At 35.6% G+C, this 20,141-nt stretch overlaps 1 protein-coding gene across 1 annotated transcript; it reads right to left on the bottom strand.

Annotated features, from left to right (window-relative positions):
* Positions 1–3,120: 3,120 nt before the first annotated feature.
* LOC132563097 (uncharacterized) lies at positions 3,121–17,460 on the bottom strand. Its single transcript, XM_060227857.1, is given in 5 exon segments — positions 3,121–3,413; positions 3,996–4,113; positions 4,115–4,138; positions 4,655–4,745; positions 17,066–17,460. Coding segments are annotated over 5 exon segments (921 nt in total).
* Between the last annotated feature and the right edge of the window lie 2,681 nt (positions 17,461–20,141).

Genomic DNA, 20,141 nt, shown 5'->3' with positions numbered 1-20,141 from the left:
ATATTTCGGGGACTGACTACTTTTATAAATTTATTGTCACAGATTAGTTACATTCTTGAAATTAGTACTAGATGATACAAAACGAAAATTATAATGCTAATAATAAAAAGAATACATTTATTTCCCATGGACATTTAATAGGAGGTCACAGAAGGCTACTGAGCTATAAGACAACAACAATTCGTTTTGAGTTTACTATACTATAGCCTTGCTGTTTTATATGCCTACCTTTTCTTCAAAAACACATATAATTATTTGAAAACAAACTGTGCCTGTATCCTAATATGTCTTATATATAGATCAGACTATGGAAGCGATGACAACAAAGAAACGTTACAGGGTCTATTGGAAGAAATAGCTTAGAAAGGCTATGAATTTATGAAATAGTAGCCCGATTACTTTATTTTGAAAAATAAAAAAAAAATGCCAACATGGCAACAAAGTCATAATTCCAACTGAAATTCCATAAAGCTAGGGCAAAATATGAACAAAAGAAAGATTTACAAGGAGATTCATGAAAAAGTACAAGGAAAATAAGACCATGTGTTCCGGAAGCATAATCGTCTTCTGTTTCATCGACGACACCCGCCATGTAAACCTTGATCATCACATTTATCATATATATTTATGAAAAGTTGTCTACGTTGGTTTCGTTGAAAGAAAAGATCGAGATAAGCAACTGATGAAGAAGAGTCTGTCGTGTCTTTGATTACCTATTCTGATGGATGTATACGATGGACATAGTCAATACATTTCTTGTTATTTAATGACAAGACGTCATCAATATATCTGAAGGTGACTTTAAACGACTTTGCATGGTTTTTTTTACCTACTTTGACAGGCCAACAGAGGGGCGCATGTTGGTTCCCATTGGTATGCCGATAGTCTGTTGGAAGATCTTACCACCAAAATCGACGAAGATGTTGTCAACCAGCAACTCTGTCATTTTCATGATTTCGTCCTCCTTATATTTCTTCTTTGATTCGAATGTAAATTTTCTTACGAAATACGTTTCAGTATAGTTCCCAACCATTTACTTACACCGCCGTTCTATTGGAAGAGAAAGTTTTCATAACAAGAGAACGAAGAATGGGGTATGGTAGTATACATAGTGGAAAAGTCAAAGGTTCTTATAGAAGAAATTTTTATACGAAATAAATCTTTCCTAGTTTAATATCAGAATAATTCAGGACATAGCTGGCTTCTCAGATAAAATCAACATTGATTCTTCTATATATAAATACATATTTTTTTCTTTAGATTTTTCTAAAGCTTTGATATGATTGCATAGGAATTCATGATCGGAAATTTGAACAAATTTGGATTTGGGGTGTCGTTTATAAATTGTGTTAAAGGGTTATTCACTGATATAAGAGAATGTGTAAAGAACAATAATTGGTTAACCGGAAGTTCCAGGATATCACGTGGTATAAGACAGGACTGCTCCTGCTAGTTTGCCATAGCCGCGGAACTCATGAAATGTATAACATATTCAAAATATATCAAAATAAATAATAGATATATATGTCAGTTAGTGTGAGATACGCTGTTGTTTATGGGGTATAATGACGTGGGGAAAACACTAAAACTAGTAGAGGAGAAGTGTCTGGACTTACCTAATAAGGATAAAACAGAAAGAGTTTGGTCTTGATAGTGGATAAGCGGCTATTGAATGACTTAGGGTGGTAAAATATCTTGGTGTTTATTTTGACGAAAACAACATGGCTTGTTCCAATCTTTGTTAGAAAGAAAACATAAAAAGTGTAAAACTGTTACTTAAGATTTGTAAAGTCAAGTAAAAAGATATTTTAAATGCTGTTGCTACTACTAAAAAGGTAGACTGACTCGCTGAATGATGGTGTGATACAAAATAATCATTAAACAAATAAAAAATTAAAAGAAAAAAAAAATAATCCAAGGAAACTGGAAGCTTGCCCTGATTTCGTTGTAATAGAACATCCTTTATATAGTACTTTGAGAGTGGATGAGAGTTTTATGATACAGTGTACATGTAATCGATAGGATAATCTGTATTATGTGGTCTGAGTGAATGAAACAATCCTGAAATTCTCCAACCTTGTTACAGTGACCCTTTATTTTCTTGCAGAACATGGTGTAGACATGTATGTAGTATTTCATTTCGAGTAGTTTAACTGAGAACTGTGGCGTTTGTGTTGTCGTGACTGTGATATTTGACAAGATGTTTTACCCAAATTGCTCTGAATGCATGCGACGTGCTTTCTGTATGCTGTTCAGTGAGGTAGCCACAAGCCGCTGCTAGGAAACCCCGCCTCAAAGTGACATTGACTGTCCATTGAGTGTTAAACCAAGCAAACAAGAAAGCAAACAACTAGGTGTAGATATTGAAAAATGAATGCCTTTGCCCTGAGCAATTCGACAATCCCTTCCTCCACATCTTCAATGCTCGTTCGTCAATCGTCCTTCGACTTTGGAAAGATACTATCAGAAACGCAATGAAATTTAAAAAAAAAAAAGATTAAAAAGATTAAAAACACATTTCCGATCGTATTGATATTTTCTATTCTGTATTATACAACATAGGTAACCGTCACTCAAGAGATCACTAGCGGTTAAGATTTGTTACATTCTTCTTCGAACTGACCAGTATGACGAAGTCAACAGATCAGTGTTGCGATATATAAACATATACTGCAAATGGTCAGCTACAAGTTGTATTCACAACTGATGACCGAAACAGCAACTACAACTAATAAGTTCGGCCATTACTATCGGCATGGTTACAGTTCTAATGACTAACACAACACGAAATCCGTACATTTTTTTTATAAGGCCACACGAGGTCCAGATGCACGGACCAATATAACAAGTAAAAAAATTGAATATCATTGGTAAAGTTCATTTCTATCGGAACTTGTGAAGGCCGTAAATGTTCACTGAATATCGACGATGCAATTAATGTGTTCCGATCGCACAAATGAATGACGTCACTACTTTACGATCTCCTCTCTTGCCTGGATGGTGCAACGAATCTGTAACGAATGAAAAAATATATCAATGGTATGTGTACCAGTTTTGAAGCACATTGCAAATTCTGACCGTTAAACAACTACATTGCAATCGATACCGTAAAATACCTACCTAACGAGGAACTGGATACCAATAGTTGATCTGTCGCTGGATACAAAGAGGAAGCAGCACCATGTGCTTCTCTTCAAACTTGTGGCAGAATTTTCTTTCCCAGTAGAGGTTATCCTGGGGCAGATCCTTAGTCAGCACCACGGATAACTCGAGTCCATAGTTGAACAATTTCATGGCTTTTGCTCGTTCGACGAAGTTAGCTTTGTCCTTCTTACGAGATCCGGAGGGTTTCCACAGTGATCTCCGTTTGGTCTGACATGGGACAGTTCTGCAATGACAACATCGTGAAGGACCTAAACAAACAATTTATATTCCAGTACACCTTTAAAATACAAGGGTTCCACTACTTGTCTGATTAGTCACATATATCCAACTGGAAGCGATCAATTAGACATATCGGTTCGGACATAGGAAAGTATTTTAAAGCAAGAAGTCCATCATTCACCTGGACATTCTGACATTCACATAAGAAAAAAAAGTAAAGTTCTTCCGCTATTTCCTCTAACGGACTTCACTCCTCTGTCCAAGAGGGTCAGATCCATCATTTATACAAAGTTGAGTCCTTTTCATCCCGGGATGCGTCATTCCAAATTTGAACAGACACCTTCATCCCAACAGAAAAAATAAAAAATGATTTTAATGTGACTCAGCTATTTTTGCTGTAAAACCCCGCCCTTCTGACTCCAGGAGGCACTCGAACCTTGTATACTGCATGGGGTTCTCTTCCCAAAGGACTCTCTAACTAAAGGTAAGAAAAAAAATCCGCGCTGTTGTTCATCACCAAAAAGGAGTTAACGGAAGATTGCCTCCATGCTATTGTATCAACCCATTTGGTCCTTTAGGCAACTAAAAATTAAATTATCGGTATTCCTTACGAGTTCTCCATTCCTTGAACTTAGAAAATGTCACCAATAACGATTGATTAATTCGGTATCCAAGTAACGGCGCATTTCCCAAAATCAGGGTCAGAAGTACACACATCAGTCGCTACGGTAGAGAACACCTCGTGTCCAACTCGCTGAAATAGATTCAATATGACTATTCATGGTAATAGTTTTTCGTAGAATGGTACATATACAAAATGTTTGGATAGGAATACATACGTTTAGCATCTATCTATAAAGCAAAACCAGTGGTTATTGAAATGCGGAATACATGATAAAATAAAACGAATTTATACTAACTTAGGGTCTGAACACAAATATTTTGTAAGAATCAAGTCCCTGTGTATATATAAATGAACGTGCAAACATGATAAGAAAAGGATTCGACAAAATGCTATAAAGGAGGTTATTTTTAATATAAATGTTTTGTTTGTTTGGTTATTATTTCGTTATTTCAAGTATTGAAGACTACAAATAAAACAAAATTATTAGACAAGACGATGTTTCCTCACAGCTATTTGCCTTCAGGCTTTTGGTAAGACTTCGAATAATTGAATCATCAGAAAATCAACTTTTACAGTACAAAAACATTATCTCAATAACAATCCTGCTGACATGTTCAGCATATAATTATGTTGCGAAATCCTTACCAAGATCAAATCGGCTGGCGTTGGGCATTTTTTCTTGATTTCGTTAGCAGTGACATAATAATAGAATATTTTCACATATCCGGGTTCCACACTACACATATAAAGTTACCGTGATGATGAATTATATACATCTGAACAAAGATTTAAGATCACTTTATTGTTTATTCTGATATTACTGTTAAGATTGTTATTTCAAGGATTTTTTTTTCGTTGTTTCTCCCGAGAGTGGAATGGAATCACAAAAATAGATATTGAAGAAGAAAAAGAAAGTAGAAGAAGAAGAAGAAGAAGTAGAAGAAGAAGAAATAAACAAATAAATAAATGATGTAGTCCCTTCCGTGAACTCAATGTTTTATGTTTTGATAACACTTCTAATAATAATTTGGTGAAGACGAGAGCTGTTAAAAGGAGCCTTCCTGTCTGTTTTGGTGGTGGGCGGGGGGGGGGGGTATTTTTAATGCAAAAGACATGAGAATTGTCACCGACTCCACGGAGATCGAAAATATATTTCCTTTTAATATTGTTTAATTACCGAATCGAACCCGTGTCACTGGCGCGATGATCGACCGGCTCTACCTACTGAGCCACAGAAGCATGTTTCGTCAGCTGAGTGACAGAGACCGTATCTAACATTATACACAAGCCACACCAACCCGTTCCTCTTACAGTGGTATTTAAGAGATAACAGCCTGTATAGTTGATCACATTTAGCTGTAATGGTATAATGGTAATTAAACCTACTTAAACATGTGGTTATCATTACCTTACAGACATCCTGTAATATCTGACTTAATGTAATAATCTGAATATACCGAACAGCCGTCTGTCCTTTATGTCCCAACGAGCTAAAGATGGTAAATTACCTTAATATATATTTGACAGAATGAAAACTTTTCTAGGGTGTGGAAGTTTATGTGAAAGGAATTTTCGCCTCTCATATTTTGAAATGTGTTAAAACTACACATTTTCACGAAGCGAAATGATTGTAGATTTCTTTCATCGGTCACAAATTATACTTTTATCCAAACTTAATTTAGGTAGGGACTCTAGTAGATCAAACCCCAGTCGCGCATTGGCTGATTTCGTTACGCGTGTCACATTGACTGCGAAATTATCCACTTAAAAAAACCTCCCCGTGTACGTAACTAGACTACATGTACTGATGTACACGTGTATACCTTCTGGTGAGATGCTAGATTTATCATTTGTAGTCGCTGCTGTGTGTTTTTTTCTTTGGGTCTAGGCAATTGTAACTTACGTTGAACTTTAAATGTTAAATAAATGTTGTCAGCTAAAATATCGCGTATTCCCATGATAAAATGAAATTTAATTAGTTGCACAAGTCGGTGTGGTAATCGGGACACTTGGATTTTTTTTCAGTGCGTGTTTTCTGTCCCGTGCGAACTAAATTAATGAATAATCTTTTTATCATTCACGAAAAGGGACGACTCTCTCATTTCATTACTTCTCGCTTCTTCTGTCTGTGCGGACGTCCGTCCGTCTGTTTGTATGTTGATGTCTGTCCGGAAGTTAATAAATCTTTATGTATATTTGTCTGTCTGCATGTCCGCGTATGAACTCATCCAAACGTTCATTGGTATGTCTATCTGTCTTTCCGTAGGCGTGTTTTGTAGGTATTTATACGTCCGTCTTTGTCTTTCGGATTGTCTCTATGTCTTTCTCCGAATATATCTATCTGTGTCTATCTATGTGTCCCTCTGTTTGTCAATATTCGTCTGTATCTCTTTTTCTCTGATTCTCTTCTCTATCAGATTTCACCGTAACTGTGGGGTATAAAAGAAAAAAATTCCCCACAGTAGTTAGAGTAGCCGCACCGTTGAATTTGGATAATAAATGGTTAATGTATATCCCCATAACGACGATTTTCTGGATCTCTCTCCCTCGCTCTCTCTTACCAGCGACACTATATACTTGTGGGGAGCTTGGATAATCGTCTAACGTTGTGAGGAACACGTTTTCCCACTCCCCAATTCCATGGCCGCAATATTTCCCTCTCAATGGTGGTACAACGATCCATTCTCTTGTCTTTTCCGATAATCACTTGTAATCGTGATCATTTAAGCTACTGAACATTGTGACCAGTCCACCTTTTAACAATATTAGCCTCCATCAGCTGTCAAGCCTCGGTATACCATATGTACTGACAGAGTTAAACGAGGGACAGTGACTCAGAGAGATCAGAATGATTTTTTTTTTCAAATTCTACCGCCAACTGAAGACAAAGACCGAGGCTTTCCGAATATGAATATTACCAACAATTCTCCCACCCCATTTCATCCGGCTGTGAAAATAACATATTTATCTTTGGCGAGAAATACGAATTTTTGCATGGTGCTCTCATAACAATGAGTTATTGAATTATGGGGAACTGGGTCACAAAAGTGACATTTAATACGAGTTAAATTCCAGAATGTATTCCCCATAAGCATAGTACTATGAGTACTCTCTCTCTCTCTCCCCCCCCCCTCTCATTCTCTCTCTCACGCGCAAAATGTGGTTTAGGCGGAATTGGCAAGTTTTACTTCGCTGTGGGAAGACCATTTTCTAGTTTAACATTGTCAACACTCATTTTACAACATGAAAAGTAATTGAAGTAGCCATTTATAAAGCAGAAAACATTATGAGGAGTACGAGAATTCTCTCACTATTATATGGGGTGAATATCGGAACCCCTCTCCCAGAAATGAGAGAAAACATTATTGCGGAGAGGACTTAGAGAATCACTTTTCCGTGCCAGATCTTAATTAATTTCAAAAGTGCCATGGCTCACAATAATGCATACATGGACTTCGTGAATTTGTGAGTTTTACACACTGACGTGGTCTATAGTACACTATGTTCACATGTTCATATAACTAAATACACATTAGCAAACTTTATTAATACCATAAGTGATTAGTAAAGTTGAGACCTAATACCATACACTCATTAACTACTTGTACTATTTGCCACATCCTGACAGTTTCTTCTCGATATTTTCTACACCATACAAAGATTACACTTTCTCTTATACAAGACTTCCCGTAAAATGTCCCATTGGTTATGTAGTAGATTTATTTCAATAATCTCCACTTCTCATTAGCATTATCGACCAAACATAAAATTTGACTTTCGATATTAATACTTCAAGCCCGTTATGATCCTTATTAATGCCCCGCATCCGCTGTAACCTCTCATAGAATTTCTCACCCACTTTACACATAATACGTTGCTCCTAAAGTTTTACTTTATTCAGAACAGACTACCAGAAAAGTTTACTTTATTCAAAACAGACTATCAATAAAGTTTGAATTTATTATTAAAAAACCAAATACATGAACTAATTCACTCCTGATAATCAACATTAAATCATACTGCTAGATATTTTTGTTAACTAGCATTGGCAAAATAACTAAATTTTCAGAAAACCTTTAGTTTTAGCATGTATTTATTAAGTAGGAGAACATTTTCGACAAGACAAGTGTACCTAATACCATAACAAATGTTTCTTAAAGAATTTTGATTGTTGATTTTAGGATTTGACATTATTTGACATTAGATATTAAAAAGTTTTCCCTCAATTTTCAAATTGATACTGCTTTAGCAGCAAGCACTAGCTTTTTTCATCCATCATTTTTATTGTATAAGAATGATCTCCTTTGTAAATGTGTAGTTGTGACTCACTTGATATGCATAATTGACCCTTAATCCAGGTTCTACCTTATTCATACGTAATATCATTCTCTATGACAACAATCTTTTCAGAGTTTATCCATTTTAAGCTCAAAACACATCACTCATGGAAATTAGCAATAAAGTATCCTCAATATTTATAGACAGTGTATTTTATAAATATGTGTAAGCTCTTGCATTTTGAACCATGAAGAATTGTGTCACTACTGTGGTATGTTGTGCGATGATTCTATTACATATATTATTTGTCACTGCTATGGAAATATTGATATTTGAGATGAATTAAGGTGTCACTTATTTAATAAGTTGGGCATAAATTTCATGACGTGGTTGAATAATTTGTCAGACTTTGACTTAGCAAATATTTTCTTGGCGAGTACTTTTAGCTGTGAAATGTTGAAAGAAGATTTGGAATATTTCAGACTTGTAAATGTAAGATTTCTGTATCAAATATTTAAAACTTCTCAATTACACGATTATGATTTGCTTTGTACATTTATACAACTCTACTTTAATGTTGATTGCGTTTTAATTGTATTTATTCTTTTTATGTAATCTTGGAGGACATAAAAGGAATATTAATAACTTAATAATAATAATATAGAAATGAAATCGTTCTTTTGATTTGATGTCAACAGGGGAATATCTAAGAATTTTACATGTTTGGAAAAAAGTAAAGAAAACATGAAGCTATCTAAAAAATTAGAATTTGTGTATAATGTTGCATTTTTCATTGCTGCTAAAATACATAGCTTCAAGCTGATATCCTTTTGTAGTTTCTGACAACATCAATATTGACAGAGGGGAGATAACTCTTAACTAGCCATTACAGTTTTCTTTTCACAACTTTGAAGTGACATTGTGTAAAAAAAAAAAAAATTAATGAAACAAAGACAAACAAATTTTAAAGTTTTGTGCAAATTTTAAACGCGTAATATTTCAAATTCTGGCAACAATTCAAGTGCATCAATAGAAAATATAGGAAAATGTTTATACAATAACTGTTAGCTTAAGAAGCACAATGGGTAGTAGTTTCATGTATGAGTTTGCTGAAGGTCAGAGGGGAAAATGCACAGATTTAATTTGATTTCTTCTAGATTTGTATATCCTATTTTAAAAAAAATCCTTTTTGAATTTTCAATTTGACTGGAAAATCTCTAAAAGATATTTGTAAGATAAATATGTCTAAATCAGTTATGTAATATTTTGATGGTGACTTGTCAAACCTGTCTGTTATAAAATAAGACACCAGGGTCATTAATCATCTACCTCAGTTAATAGTTCAATTACAGCGTCATGTTGATTTTATTACAAAGAGGACAATTTTGAAAATGATTTCCATTCTCCCATTGTCATATTGTGGGTTGGAGACCCTGAACACCATGATTGGCAATAATGTCATGATATTCAATGATGAGACCAATTACCTTGTTTGTAAATGTAAAAAGTCAATGACATAGCTCGAATTTATAGATAATACAGAGATGCTATAACATGAACAGAAATACAGAGAAAGGCAGAAGAAGATAAAGACAATATTCCTATATAAATTGTAGAAAATTCTTCCCAAGGGGAAATGTGAAACCCTAAGGACAAAAAAAATCACATTTTAGTAAATCATCTTTAATCCTTCCATCCCTGAAATTTGAATCAATTTGATAAATTTCAGTCCCCTACTTAGAGCTCTGTGGGTGGGGAGCATATAATTCCTAATTTTATGTAAAATTTTATTAAATTTGGTTCAGGACTAACCAAAAATTCCCAGCATATCCAAAGTCCAGTTAACATTACAAAGAAACAAAATTCTGTGAAGTGTACAATTGTCTTGTAGGTATGGAAATATGATGTGTTTTAGTGTTACTTTAATTACAAGTTTTTCTTTGACTATGAATCAGTACTATGACAGTGTAGTGCTAAAATTTAACATGAAGTGGACTAATAAGTGGTCTGTTCACACAGGTGGTCTCTCAATAGAGGTGATCTCTTTACACAGGTGGTCCTTGGTCTAGGTAAAAGGGTCAAAATAAGATCACCTTGAGACTTCAACTTAACAAATTCAGTTTATATCATAATCATAGGATAATATCATCAAATTCTATATTGTATACTCGATAAAGTTTTGGTGATCAAAGTCAAATAATGAAAGGCTATTTTTTTTATAGCTTTTAGAACAATTTTAATGCAGTTGTTATCCCAATGTCCTGTCCTGTCCTGTCCTGATGATGGGATTCACACTTCTGATCACTTTTTGACATTTTTCATGACATCTACTGATCAGATTCCAGCATTCCATACTTACAGCAGACAATACTTGAAGGAAGGTCTACATGTCCATCAAGCAGATGCTGAGGCTCCAATTCTGTGTGCATCTGAGATTGCAGTTGGGAAAGTTGACATGATTGCATGTCTTCAAATAGAGTAATCTAAACCAAATTGGTGAAAGGCACATTCATTTTCAGCAGAACAATGCAATCTAGGTTTGTTTTTCAGTTTGAAGTTTGATTCATTATCTTGTTGAACAGATATACTTTACTGTTTTTGAAAGTATGAAATACAGTGGTTCAGGGTAGTTTTATATTGTGTAAAGTTATGTAAAAATCTTTTTAGCCTTTTCCAGTTTTTTATACGTGATGTACACATGTTAATTGTTAAGATGAAATAAATGTATTCAGGCCATTGCACCATAAAAAATTGAAGGATAAAATTGTTCTGTGCTGACAGGCGTGTCTCAAACAGGGGCTTTTAGCTTTTTGTTTGTATTGCCTCTAAATCTTATTAAAAATTATAGCAAGTTGAACTTTAAAGATGTTGAATTTCACTGAAGTTGCAAATGGTATTGTCTACTTCTGTTTTTAAATCAATTTATTACTACTGTCTGGTTTTAAAAATGATTTATTGATTGACAGGGTTTAATGTCTGTGTTGATACTATTTAAAAACTAACCTTTTGCTTCTAATTTTTTTCTTTGAACAACAAAATACTTCACTATCAAACAAATATTCATATCGTATTTTACTAGTATGCATTTAGTTATATTTGGTTAGTTTCCCCATTATTTCTGTAAGGGGAGATAAATCTATTTCTTTTTCAATTAAAATTCAAATATACTTGTTTACCTTTAACCTTATTAATTTAAATCTAAAAAGAATAATTCCTTAATATCAATACAACATTATCCCACACTAAAAGCAAGAAATTTATATGCAATAATGAGTTACAAAACATCTAGCTGTAAATACATCAGCAGCAGCTGTACAATGTAGTATATATGTACTATATGTGATGTCCACCTACAAAGATTCTTTGAATGGATGATTGGAGTAAAAATTGCCATCAGTATTTAAAAAAGATGATAAAAGAATCTATTCGCTCCTATTCCAAATCGAATAAACGAGATAATGGCAGGTTAGAATTATAGTGTAATGACACAAACCAACTTCAGTTTTCTGTTTAAAAGAACAAAATAGTCTGAAGGCTTTTATACACTTCTGTCTCTGGTGTGAATAACTTCATAACATTTCTTGTGGAAAAATGACATATTAGCAATAACAAAACAAAAGATTGACGAGAAGGGATATAAATCTGCTTTTAATTATCTATGTAAGGCAGCATACAGCCTTAATGGAATGAAGTATTAGTATGAGAAGATATGTGAAATGTATTTGGAAATGCAAGTAAAACTTTCACAAATTTATTTTACAGATATAGGAAGACAAAGCTGTGTGTAGGTGTGTTTATGTTTCTTTAAAAATTCTGTTTATTTTCAAATTTTATTGATTGTTTTGCATTAGAGAAGATATCATTTGAAATGCTTTTATGCTATAGAAATTAAATGAAAGGCTACACTACCATTTTAATGTATAAGTGAAATCTGCTGAAACAAAATATCGGTCATAATTTTTTTTTTCTTCCAATATGGAAATTACCATTGTGGACTATAATCAGATTATTCTGTTGATAACAAATATTTGTGTAAATATGAACATTGCATTAATGCATGAAATGTTTTCTTAACTGTAATAATGCGAAAACACAGAGTAGAAAACTAACGATTACGCTGCCACTATCAGAAACTATGGTTTGAAATTTTTGCAAACAAATTTCTGACTACAATTTTGTTTGATTATTTGGTCACTATGTCTCCAGTCTTTATAAAAATAATGCTGTAGTGTCTTTGTGTACCACTGGGTAGGGGATGGTCTATAACAATACAAATCATATTAAAGATTTTGTATGATTTTCTTTTGAGTGGTCTGAGTGTGGATGAACTTGTACATTTTGCAATTTGTAAGTTGGTACAGTCTGTATGTAGTTCTTTTGAGTGGAATTAATGTCGAAAAATTGTACAAGTTCATTTATGCCACAGTAATAACTTTTGTCATTGATTTTTCTGTTGAAGAAAATTGACATTTTTAGTGTTGATTTACAAATAAGTATTAGTAGTGAATTTTACCTAAATGTAATGTCTTCACATGATTTTGAAATGTACCACACATATTTTTGTAGGTTTGTGGTAATGTTGGAGTATAGATAGACATATATGCTAATGTACAGTCATATGGTAGTTTTCACTGTGGTGTCTCCAGTTGATCATTAAATTTATCTGGTGCTATATACCTCAGTTGAAGACCCAAGGTTCCTGGGGTGGTTCCAATTATCATTGAACATCCTGTGTCATTAGGCAAGAAGTTTACAATTTCCTCCAAGTTGCTCTAGATGAAATGTGATGGACCTTTCTTAAAATGTTTTGTAAGCTGGTCACCAGCTATAATAATTTAATGTTACTTTTTGCTTTACATATTCCAAAGATACAGAGTACACAATTCACCTAATATTGAAAGCAACACTCTTGCATGTTGAAGACGTATCATTAATTTGGTTTCATTTCCTCATGATATGTGATTGTTTATGAGGAAGCAATCAATGGCAACTTACTACATTTTCTGTATATATAATTATCCATCTATGTACAAGTGTATCATAGCCAACCTTCATGTAATTGTAAGGTTAGAGGAGTGTTTTTACAGCTAGTTGGACTAATGCAACCATGGAATTGTGTTGTTATATACCTATACAGTTAACTGGATTAGAACAATCATGGAATCATTATCTTATCCACTCATACAGTGAGCTGGATCAGAACAATCATGACATTGTTACAGTATCTACCTATGCAGCTAGCTGGATTAGAACAATCATGGCATTGTTACATTATCTACCTATGCAGCTAGCTGGATAAGAACAATCATGGAATTGTGTTGTTATATACCTATACAGTTAGCTGGATTAGAACAATCATGGAATCATCATCTTATCCACTCATACAGCTAGCTGGATTAGAACAATCATGGCATTGTTACATTATCTACCTATGCAGCTAGCTGGATAAGAACAATCATGGCATTGTTACATTATCTACCTATGCAGCTAGCTGGATAAGAACAATCATGGCATTGTTACATTATCTACCTATGCAGCTAGCTGGATTAGAACAATCATGGAGTTGTGTTGTTATATACCTATACAGCTAGCTGGATTAGAGCAATCATGGAATTGTTACATTATCTACTTATACAGCTAGCTGTATTAGAACAATAATGGAATTGTTACATTATCTATCTACGCAGTTAGCTGGATTAGAACAATCATGGAACTGTTATTTTCTTATACAGCCATGAATTTATTTTTTAAATAATTTTTCAAACAGCAACGTACAACATAGAAGCAAATGTAGCAGGGAAGCAATGTAGGTAGAGATTGAAAGAATCAATGACAATAGAAACAATTAAAAAAAAACAACAATAATTTGAATTTAGCAAATTTAATAAACAAAATATACAAATGCCTTATGGCTGCTATGATTTTTATGGGACCTACATACATTCTTTTTGAATAATGAACAGGTAAAATTTACAAATAATTTTATTTGTTTATGAAAGGAATTATGAAATGATGCCTTTTGGAATATAACTAGGTAACATCAAGAATATAAATGTTCTTCAGTGTTACTATTAAAACCTGCACAAAACTGATGTTGAAAATGTTAGATATAATCCATAGAGTCACATATGTGTATACAAAATCCTCCTTGGTACCCTGTCCTCTTGTATTTCAATGATTGTCAGTTAATTAGTCCTCCCAAATATCATGAAGTCGCTGCTGCTTGTGTCCACATCACAGGATCAGGTTCATCGACATCACTAGCTACTCCATGTTTCTTCTACAGGAAAAGAAACTAGATTTAATTCACATTTTAATCTACGTTAATACTTAACAATCCGCAAAAATGTTATATCTTCACAACTTATTCATGTAAACAATCTAAAAGTAATATAAAGATATATCTCATTTTGTTTTTATCTTTTATTTTTTCATTATAATTTTGATAATGATACGTTTCGTGCTTGTCTGTTGATAGGTGTCGTGTCTGTCGTTGGTATGTTGGTCGGTAGGTGTCATGTCTGTTGTGTGCATGTCAGTCAGTATTTGTAGGCGCCGTGTCCGTCATCAGTCAGTTGGTCGGTAGACGTGTGTCCTTAGTCGGTCAGTCGGCCGGTGGGCGTCGAGTCCGAAGCCGATCAGTAGGTCGGTAGGCGTCGTGTCCGTCGTCGGTCGGTAGGGGTCGTGTCCGTCGTCGGTCAGTCAGTCGGTAGGCGTCGAGTCCGTAGCCAATAATAGTCTAGTCACCCTATGATAAACACCAAACTAATTGCAACAGAAATAATTTCTATGCTAAACGTTACATCAACTAACCATAAACAACATATCAAAAATCGACAAAGGGGAAAATGATTAAATCTTCATCATTAATAAGTAGCTGAACGGTGGAAATTGCGATGATCTTCTCAGCACGTATGGACCACCTAATTAAAAAAGAGTTCCACAAGGGCAATGATCTCAATGCAGAGGTTTCAGGAAACAGTTAATTTGCATGTTTCCTGAATTACTTGTCATGTTTGAGATATACAGGTATAGCAGATTGGTTATGAAAAATACATCATTACATGTATATATATTTATAAACTACACAACAATTACATTAACAGTAGAGAGATGAAATTTGTGTAAAAAAACTTTTCCTCTGATTTCTGACATTTGATTGTCATGGTTACCTACTGAAAAAATGCTAAAAATGCAAAAATACTGCTAATTCCAACCTAACACTACAACTTTCTAGAAGAAATTTAATTCTAAACACCTATCTTACAATCAACAACACTGTCATGGTAACAAAGTACTTACATTTAAGCAAATTCCAACTCGGAAATTCTTCATAACAACACCAGATGTAAACACTATGAAAATTTCACTTCCTGTAAAGCTAGTTTTTGGTGCGTTGACACAAATTCGAGACTGCCCATATCGTAATCTCCAACACACAGCTAAAATATTATCCTAAAAAAATGAAACCCCACATTGTCCACTTAAACATGACAGGACCAATTTTAGCAAGGATTTTTTTTTCATTTTTAATTAAAACCTTTATAATGGGGTAATCTAATGAGCAAAAAAATCACCCATGGCCACACCGAGAAACTGTGTACTGCTACCTTATACATCACAATTAGTTTTTTTAATTTCATTAAAATCCCTCTGAGTGTCTAGAAAATGATCAGACGAACAAATCCAGATATCGCTTTACTGTGTATCTCGAATAGCTATCGAGTAATATAGCTTTTCCTGCATGGTGTGTTTTGACCAATTCTGCTCTCAAATTAGGAAGAAAGGGAGGTAATTTGAAAAATTAAAACCTCAACAAGTCTTAAATTTACTTGAATAAAGTTGCAATTGAAACTGAATCGAGTAGTTTGTGCTTCTGTGAATTTAGATAACTGAAAAGCAGATTGATACTACATATATAAAGTCTGATGTTATGAGGTCATGGTAACGGCTGATGTCTTCAGTACTAAGACGTCATCAATTGCTAATGATGACTTCACCAATGCACTGTGATTGGACACATTTCTCGAAAGTAATTAACAGTGATATGATATTAGATATTCTTAAATGTCATGTATATGACATCACAAACACCTATGCTTACTGGAGACATTTTGTCTTCTTTATACTCATTTATTGTAGACTAGTGGTTGAATTAATGTTAATGGTGTGCAGTTAAAATCGCTAACAAATCTGGCGTCCAGGAAAGAGTACATACCAACCACTACCGCAAATTGTGATAAAACAAAATATCGCCATGTCAGCAGCTGGATACCTTGATTGTGGCCAAATGTCACAGCTTTTTTCAGCATGTCTTTTAGGAAGCCTAAGAGAGGCCAATGACAAAACAATGTGAGTTGCCAATGACAGAATAATGTGAGTTATACTTTAAATAGAGGTAAACCAATGATTGATTATCATGTTATAATGTTAATAGTATAAAATAGTTTTCTTGTTATAAATTACAGTTATGCCGCTGTAAATGAGACTGTGGAACAACAGTTAACGTATGATGTCATATATGACGTGCTTCTATCTATTCATGACATCAAAATGGCTATGAAATTTACACCCGAGTCTGGAAATATTGTTTTAGTCAAAGTATTGCTTAATTAAAACTGCAATGTCTCTTACCGTGTCAGAAATGTTACGAATAAAATCTCCATGACTAAGATCAATCCTTGTGTTTGTCCACCTCTTGTGAGTTCGAACTATGCGGAGTTAGATGACATCATTATCAATTTCATGTCTTTGTTGAATCACTAAACACTCACTCACTCATGCCCGTTATGCCATGTGGCATGTAGGGCGGCTACGAAGGATCGCCACGTCTGCCGGTTCTGGGTCAGCCTCTGGATGGTACCCCAACTCTGTTCCATTGTCTTGAGCTCTGTCTCTACAGTTCGGCGCCAGGTTTTTCTTGGTCTGCCTCTTTTGCGCTTCCCCTCTGGTGTCCAGTGAAGGGCTGTGCCGGTGATGTTGTCCTGATCTTTCCTCATGACACACCCTATCCATCTCCATCGCCTTCGCATGATGATAGTCTCCATGTTGTCTTGACTACATCGGGCAAGCAGCTGTTGGTTTGAGATGGTGTTAGGCCAAAAGATTCTCAGAATTCTCTGGAGATTTTTAGTGTGGAACACCGACAGCTTGTTCATGTCAGTATCTGTCATCCTTCAGCACTCAGAGCCATACAGTAGTGTGGACAGTACGCAGCTCTGATAGATCCTCAGTTTGGTCTTGTTACTGTATTGAGAGGACTTCCACAAATTGTTGAGCATTCTGAAGGTGTTTCTGGCCTTGTTCAGATGATTCCTAATGTCACTACCAGCTCCTCCGTCATGCATTACAGTACTACCCAGGTATGTGAACTCTTCCGTAGTTGGCAAGTCCTTTCCATCTGTAACCTAGCCGAGCGATTGCCACACAGACAACAACTACATTGTTATATATTTATATATTTACATTTATACAAGTTATGTTTTTGTTTTTTTTCTATAAAAATCAGTTCACCATACACTCATTACACCTTCCACTGAAACAATCCACAATCACCAGTACATACACACACAAATCACAAATATAGTATCACCAATAAACCTAAACCCTAAAGTCTTTGTAGCCTCACATTCCTATCACAGTTGGGTTATCACAGATGGTATAGAATTTTCAAAGTCTGTCCAAAACACTTTCATGGAGAAACAACTGTTGTCCAAACCGACTGATGCCTCGTTTGTTATGTACCTTCCAGCACTAATGGCTGATGGCTTCAGTTTGAAACAACGAACCTGGCACGACACCTCTTGGTTTCCAACATGTAAGTGTCAACCACAGGGCAAATTAGTGGCCGTACTGGCTACTCTCGAGTGCACTTGCGTAGTGTACTCTACCTCCCACTATCACCATGTGAACTCTGGTACAAGTACTGTTCAATTATATACATAAAGCAGAGTCAGAACTGCTATAGACACATGAAGTCTCCCGGCTTCCGTACTTCCCACTTTGGACAAAGCCTTTTCATATAAGAAGCTACAAAATATGAAAATAACCCTACAGTATTACTGTTACACCTTTACAACATTAGGTATTATATATTGTTATCATAACAAGCGTCATGTATCTTCATGATGCAACATTTACAGGTAGAAAGCTACGTAAATCCATTCATACACACTTAAACATAACTTTCGGCATAAACATTCAAACCACAGATTATATATACACAGAGAAAGAAAGCGAAAGAGATGTGAGATCATTTGTGTACTTACCGTGACTGTTATTCACGCTTCTTCAGAATAAAACGGCATCTGCATTTCCATACCGTGTACCTGTATTCAATACCGGGTGGACTCTCTCCTATGGAAGCCCTGAGCAACCGTACAATCGCCGGTAAAGCAATACTTACCGTAAAAATAGAGTCGGATTGTGACACCATCCACTTGTACTGGTGAAGGATTGGTAACATTCAGCAGCATTACTTCGGTCTTCTTCTGGCTGATCTTCAGGCCGACTTGCTGTGCATATGTGCTGAGTCGAGTTGTCTTCTCCTGCATGTGTTGATGTGTATGGGAGACCAAAGCTAGATCATCTGCAAAATCTAGGTCTTCCAGCGTTGAGAGGAGGGTACATCTGATGCCCCTCGACTGGTCTTCAGTTGTATGTCTCATTACCCAGTCCATAGTCAAGTTGAAGAGCATTGCTGACATTGCACAGCCTTGTCTAACTCCAGTCTTCACTTCAAAGCTGGTTACACTGCTGCCTACTCTGCATGTGAAGTTGTTGTAGAAGCTTTTGATGATGTCGAAGGATGCGCCATAAACTTATCCGATGCACACTGTCAAATGCCTTCTCAAAGTCTACAAAGTTGATGTATAGCCGTATTGCTGGTCAACTGTGTCAGTTAATCGCTGGATGATTATCTTGGCCAGTATTATGCTTGGAACTGACAGCAACGTAATTCCACGCCAGTTGTTGCAGTTGTTGAGCGCACCTTTCTTTGGGATCTTTACAATGACTCCTTCAGTCCAGTCTTCGTGTAATGTCTTTCCCTCCCAGATCGCTGTAAAAAGAGGCTGCAGTAGGTCTGCTGCTAGCTGTGGATAAGCTTTCAATATTTCTGCGCTTAGATTGTCTTGCCCGGGGGATTTTCCGTTCTTGATGGCTGCTATTATCGCCTCTTTTGTGGGGGGTTCTCTGTTGACATCCAGGTCATTCTCTGCCTCTTGTATGTTAGCTTCTGTTGGTGGAGGTGGCCTATTCAAGACTTCACTAAAGTGTTCTGTCCATCTTGCCTCCTGTTCGGCTTCTGTTGTTAGCAGTTTTCCCTGTTTGTCCAACATTAGTGCATCTGTGCCTCCTCTGAACTTGCCGCATACCAGCTTTGTGATCTTGTAGACTCTGCCTTGCTCTCCTCTGTTTGCTGCATCATCTGCAATGCTTGCAAGTTCTTCCATATAATTTCTCTTGTCCGACCTTGTCATCATCTTCACTGTTCTGTTTGCTTCCCTGCACTGTAGCTTGTATTTCTCCTTCAGTCTCTCGGATTTGGCCTCCAAGACTTTCTTCTTGAGTGTTCTTCTGTTCTCGATGGCTTGCCAGGTACCTTCTGATCCACTCCTTCTTCCGCTGCTTTGTTCCAAGGCAGGATTTGCAGGTCTGTTCATATGCTGTCTTGAAATGCCGCCACTCGACATTGATGTCTACGGTGTCTGGCTGTGTCAGGTTTTCAGCATCTGCCAGCACCTGGAACCTGTCCCTCAGCTGTAAGGTGAAGGTATTCTTCACTCCAGGGCTCAGGAGTTTCTCCAGGTCAAAGTGTTGTCTGCCTTTCTGATTAGTTCCGGTCTTCCTCATC

This window comes from Ylistrum balloti, unplaced genomic scaffold (assembly GCF_031769215.1).
Source record: "Ylistrum balloti isolate Yb309-2 unplaced genomic scaffold, AGI_CSIRO_Ybal_v1 Utg371582, whole genome shotgun sequence".
Lineage (NCBI taxonomy): Eukaryota > Metazoa > Mollusca > Bivalvia > Pectinida > Pectinidae > Ylistrum > Ylistrum balloti.
Note: the sequence above shows the minus strand (reverse complement) of the source record. Positions and strands in the feature narration are given on the sequence as shown.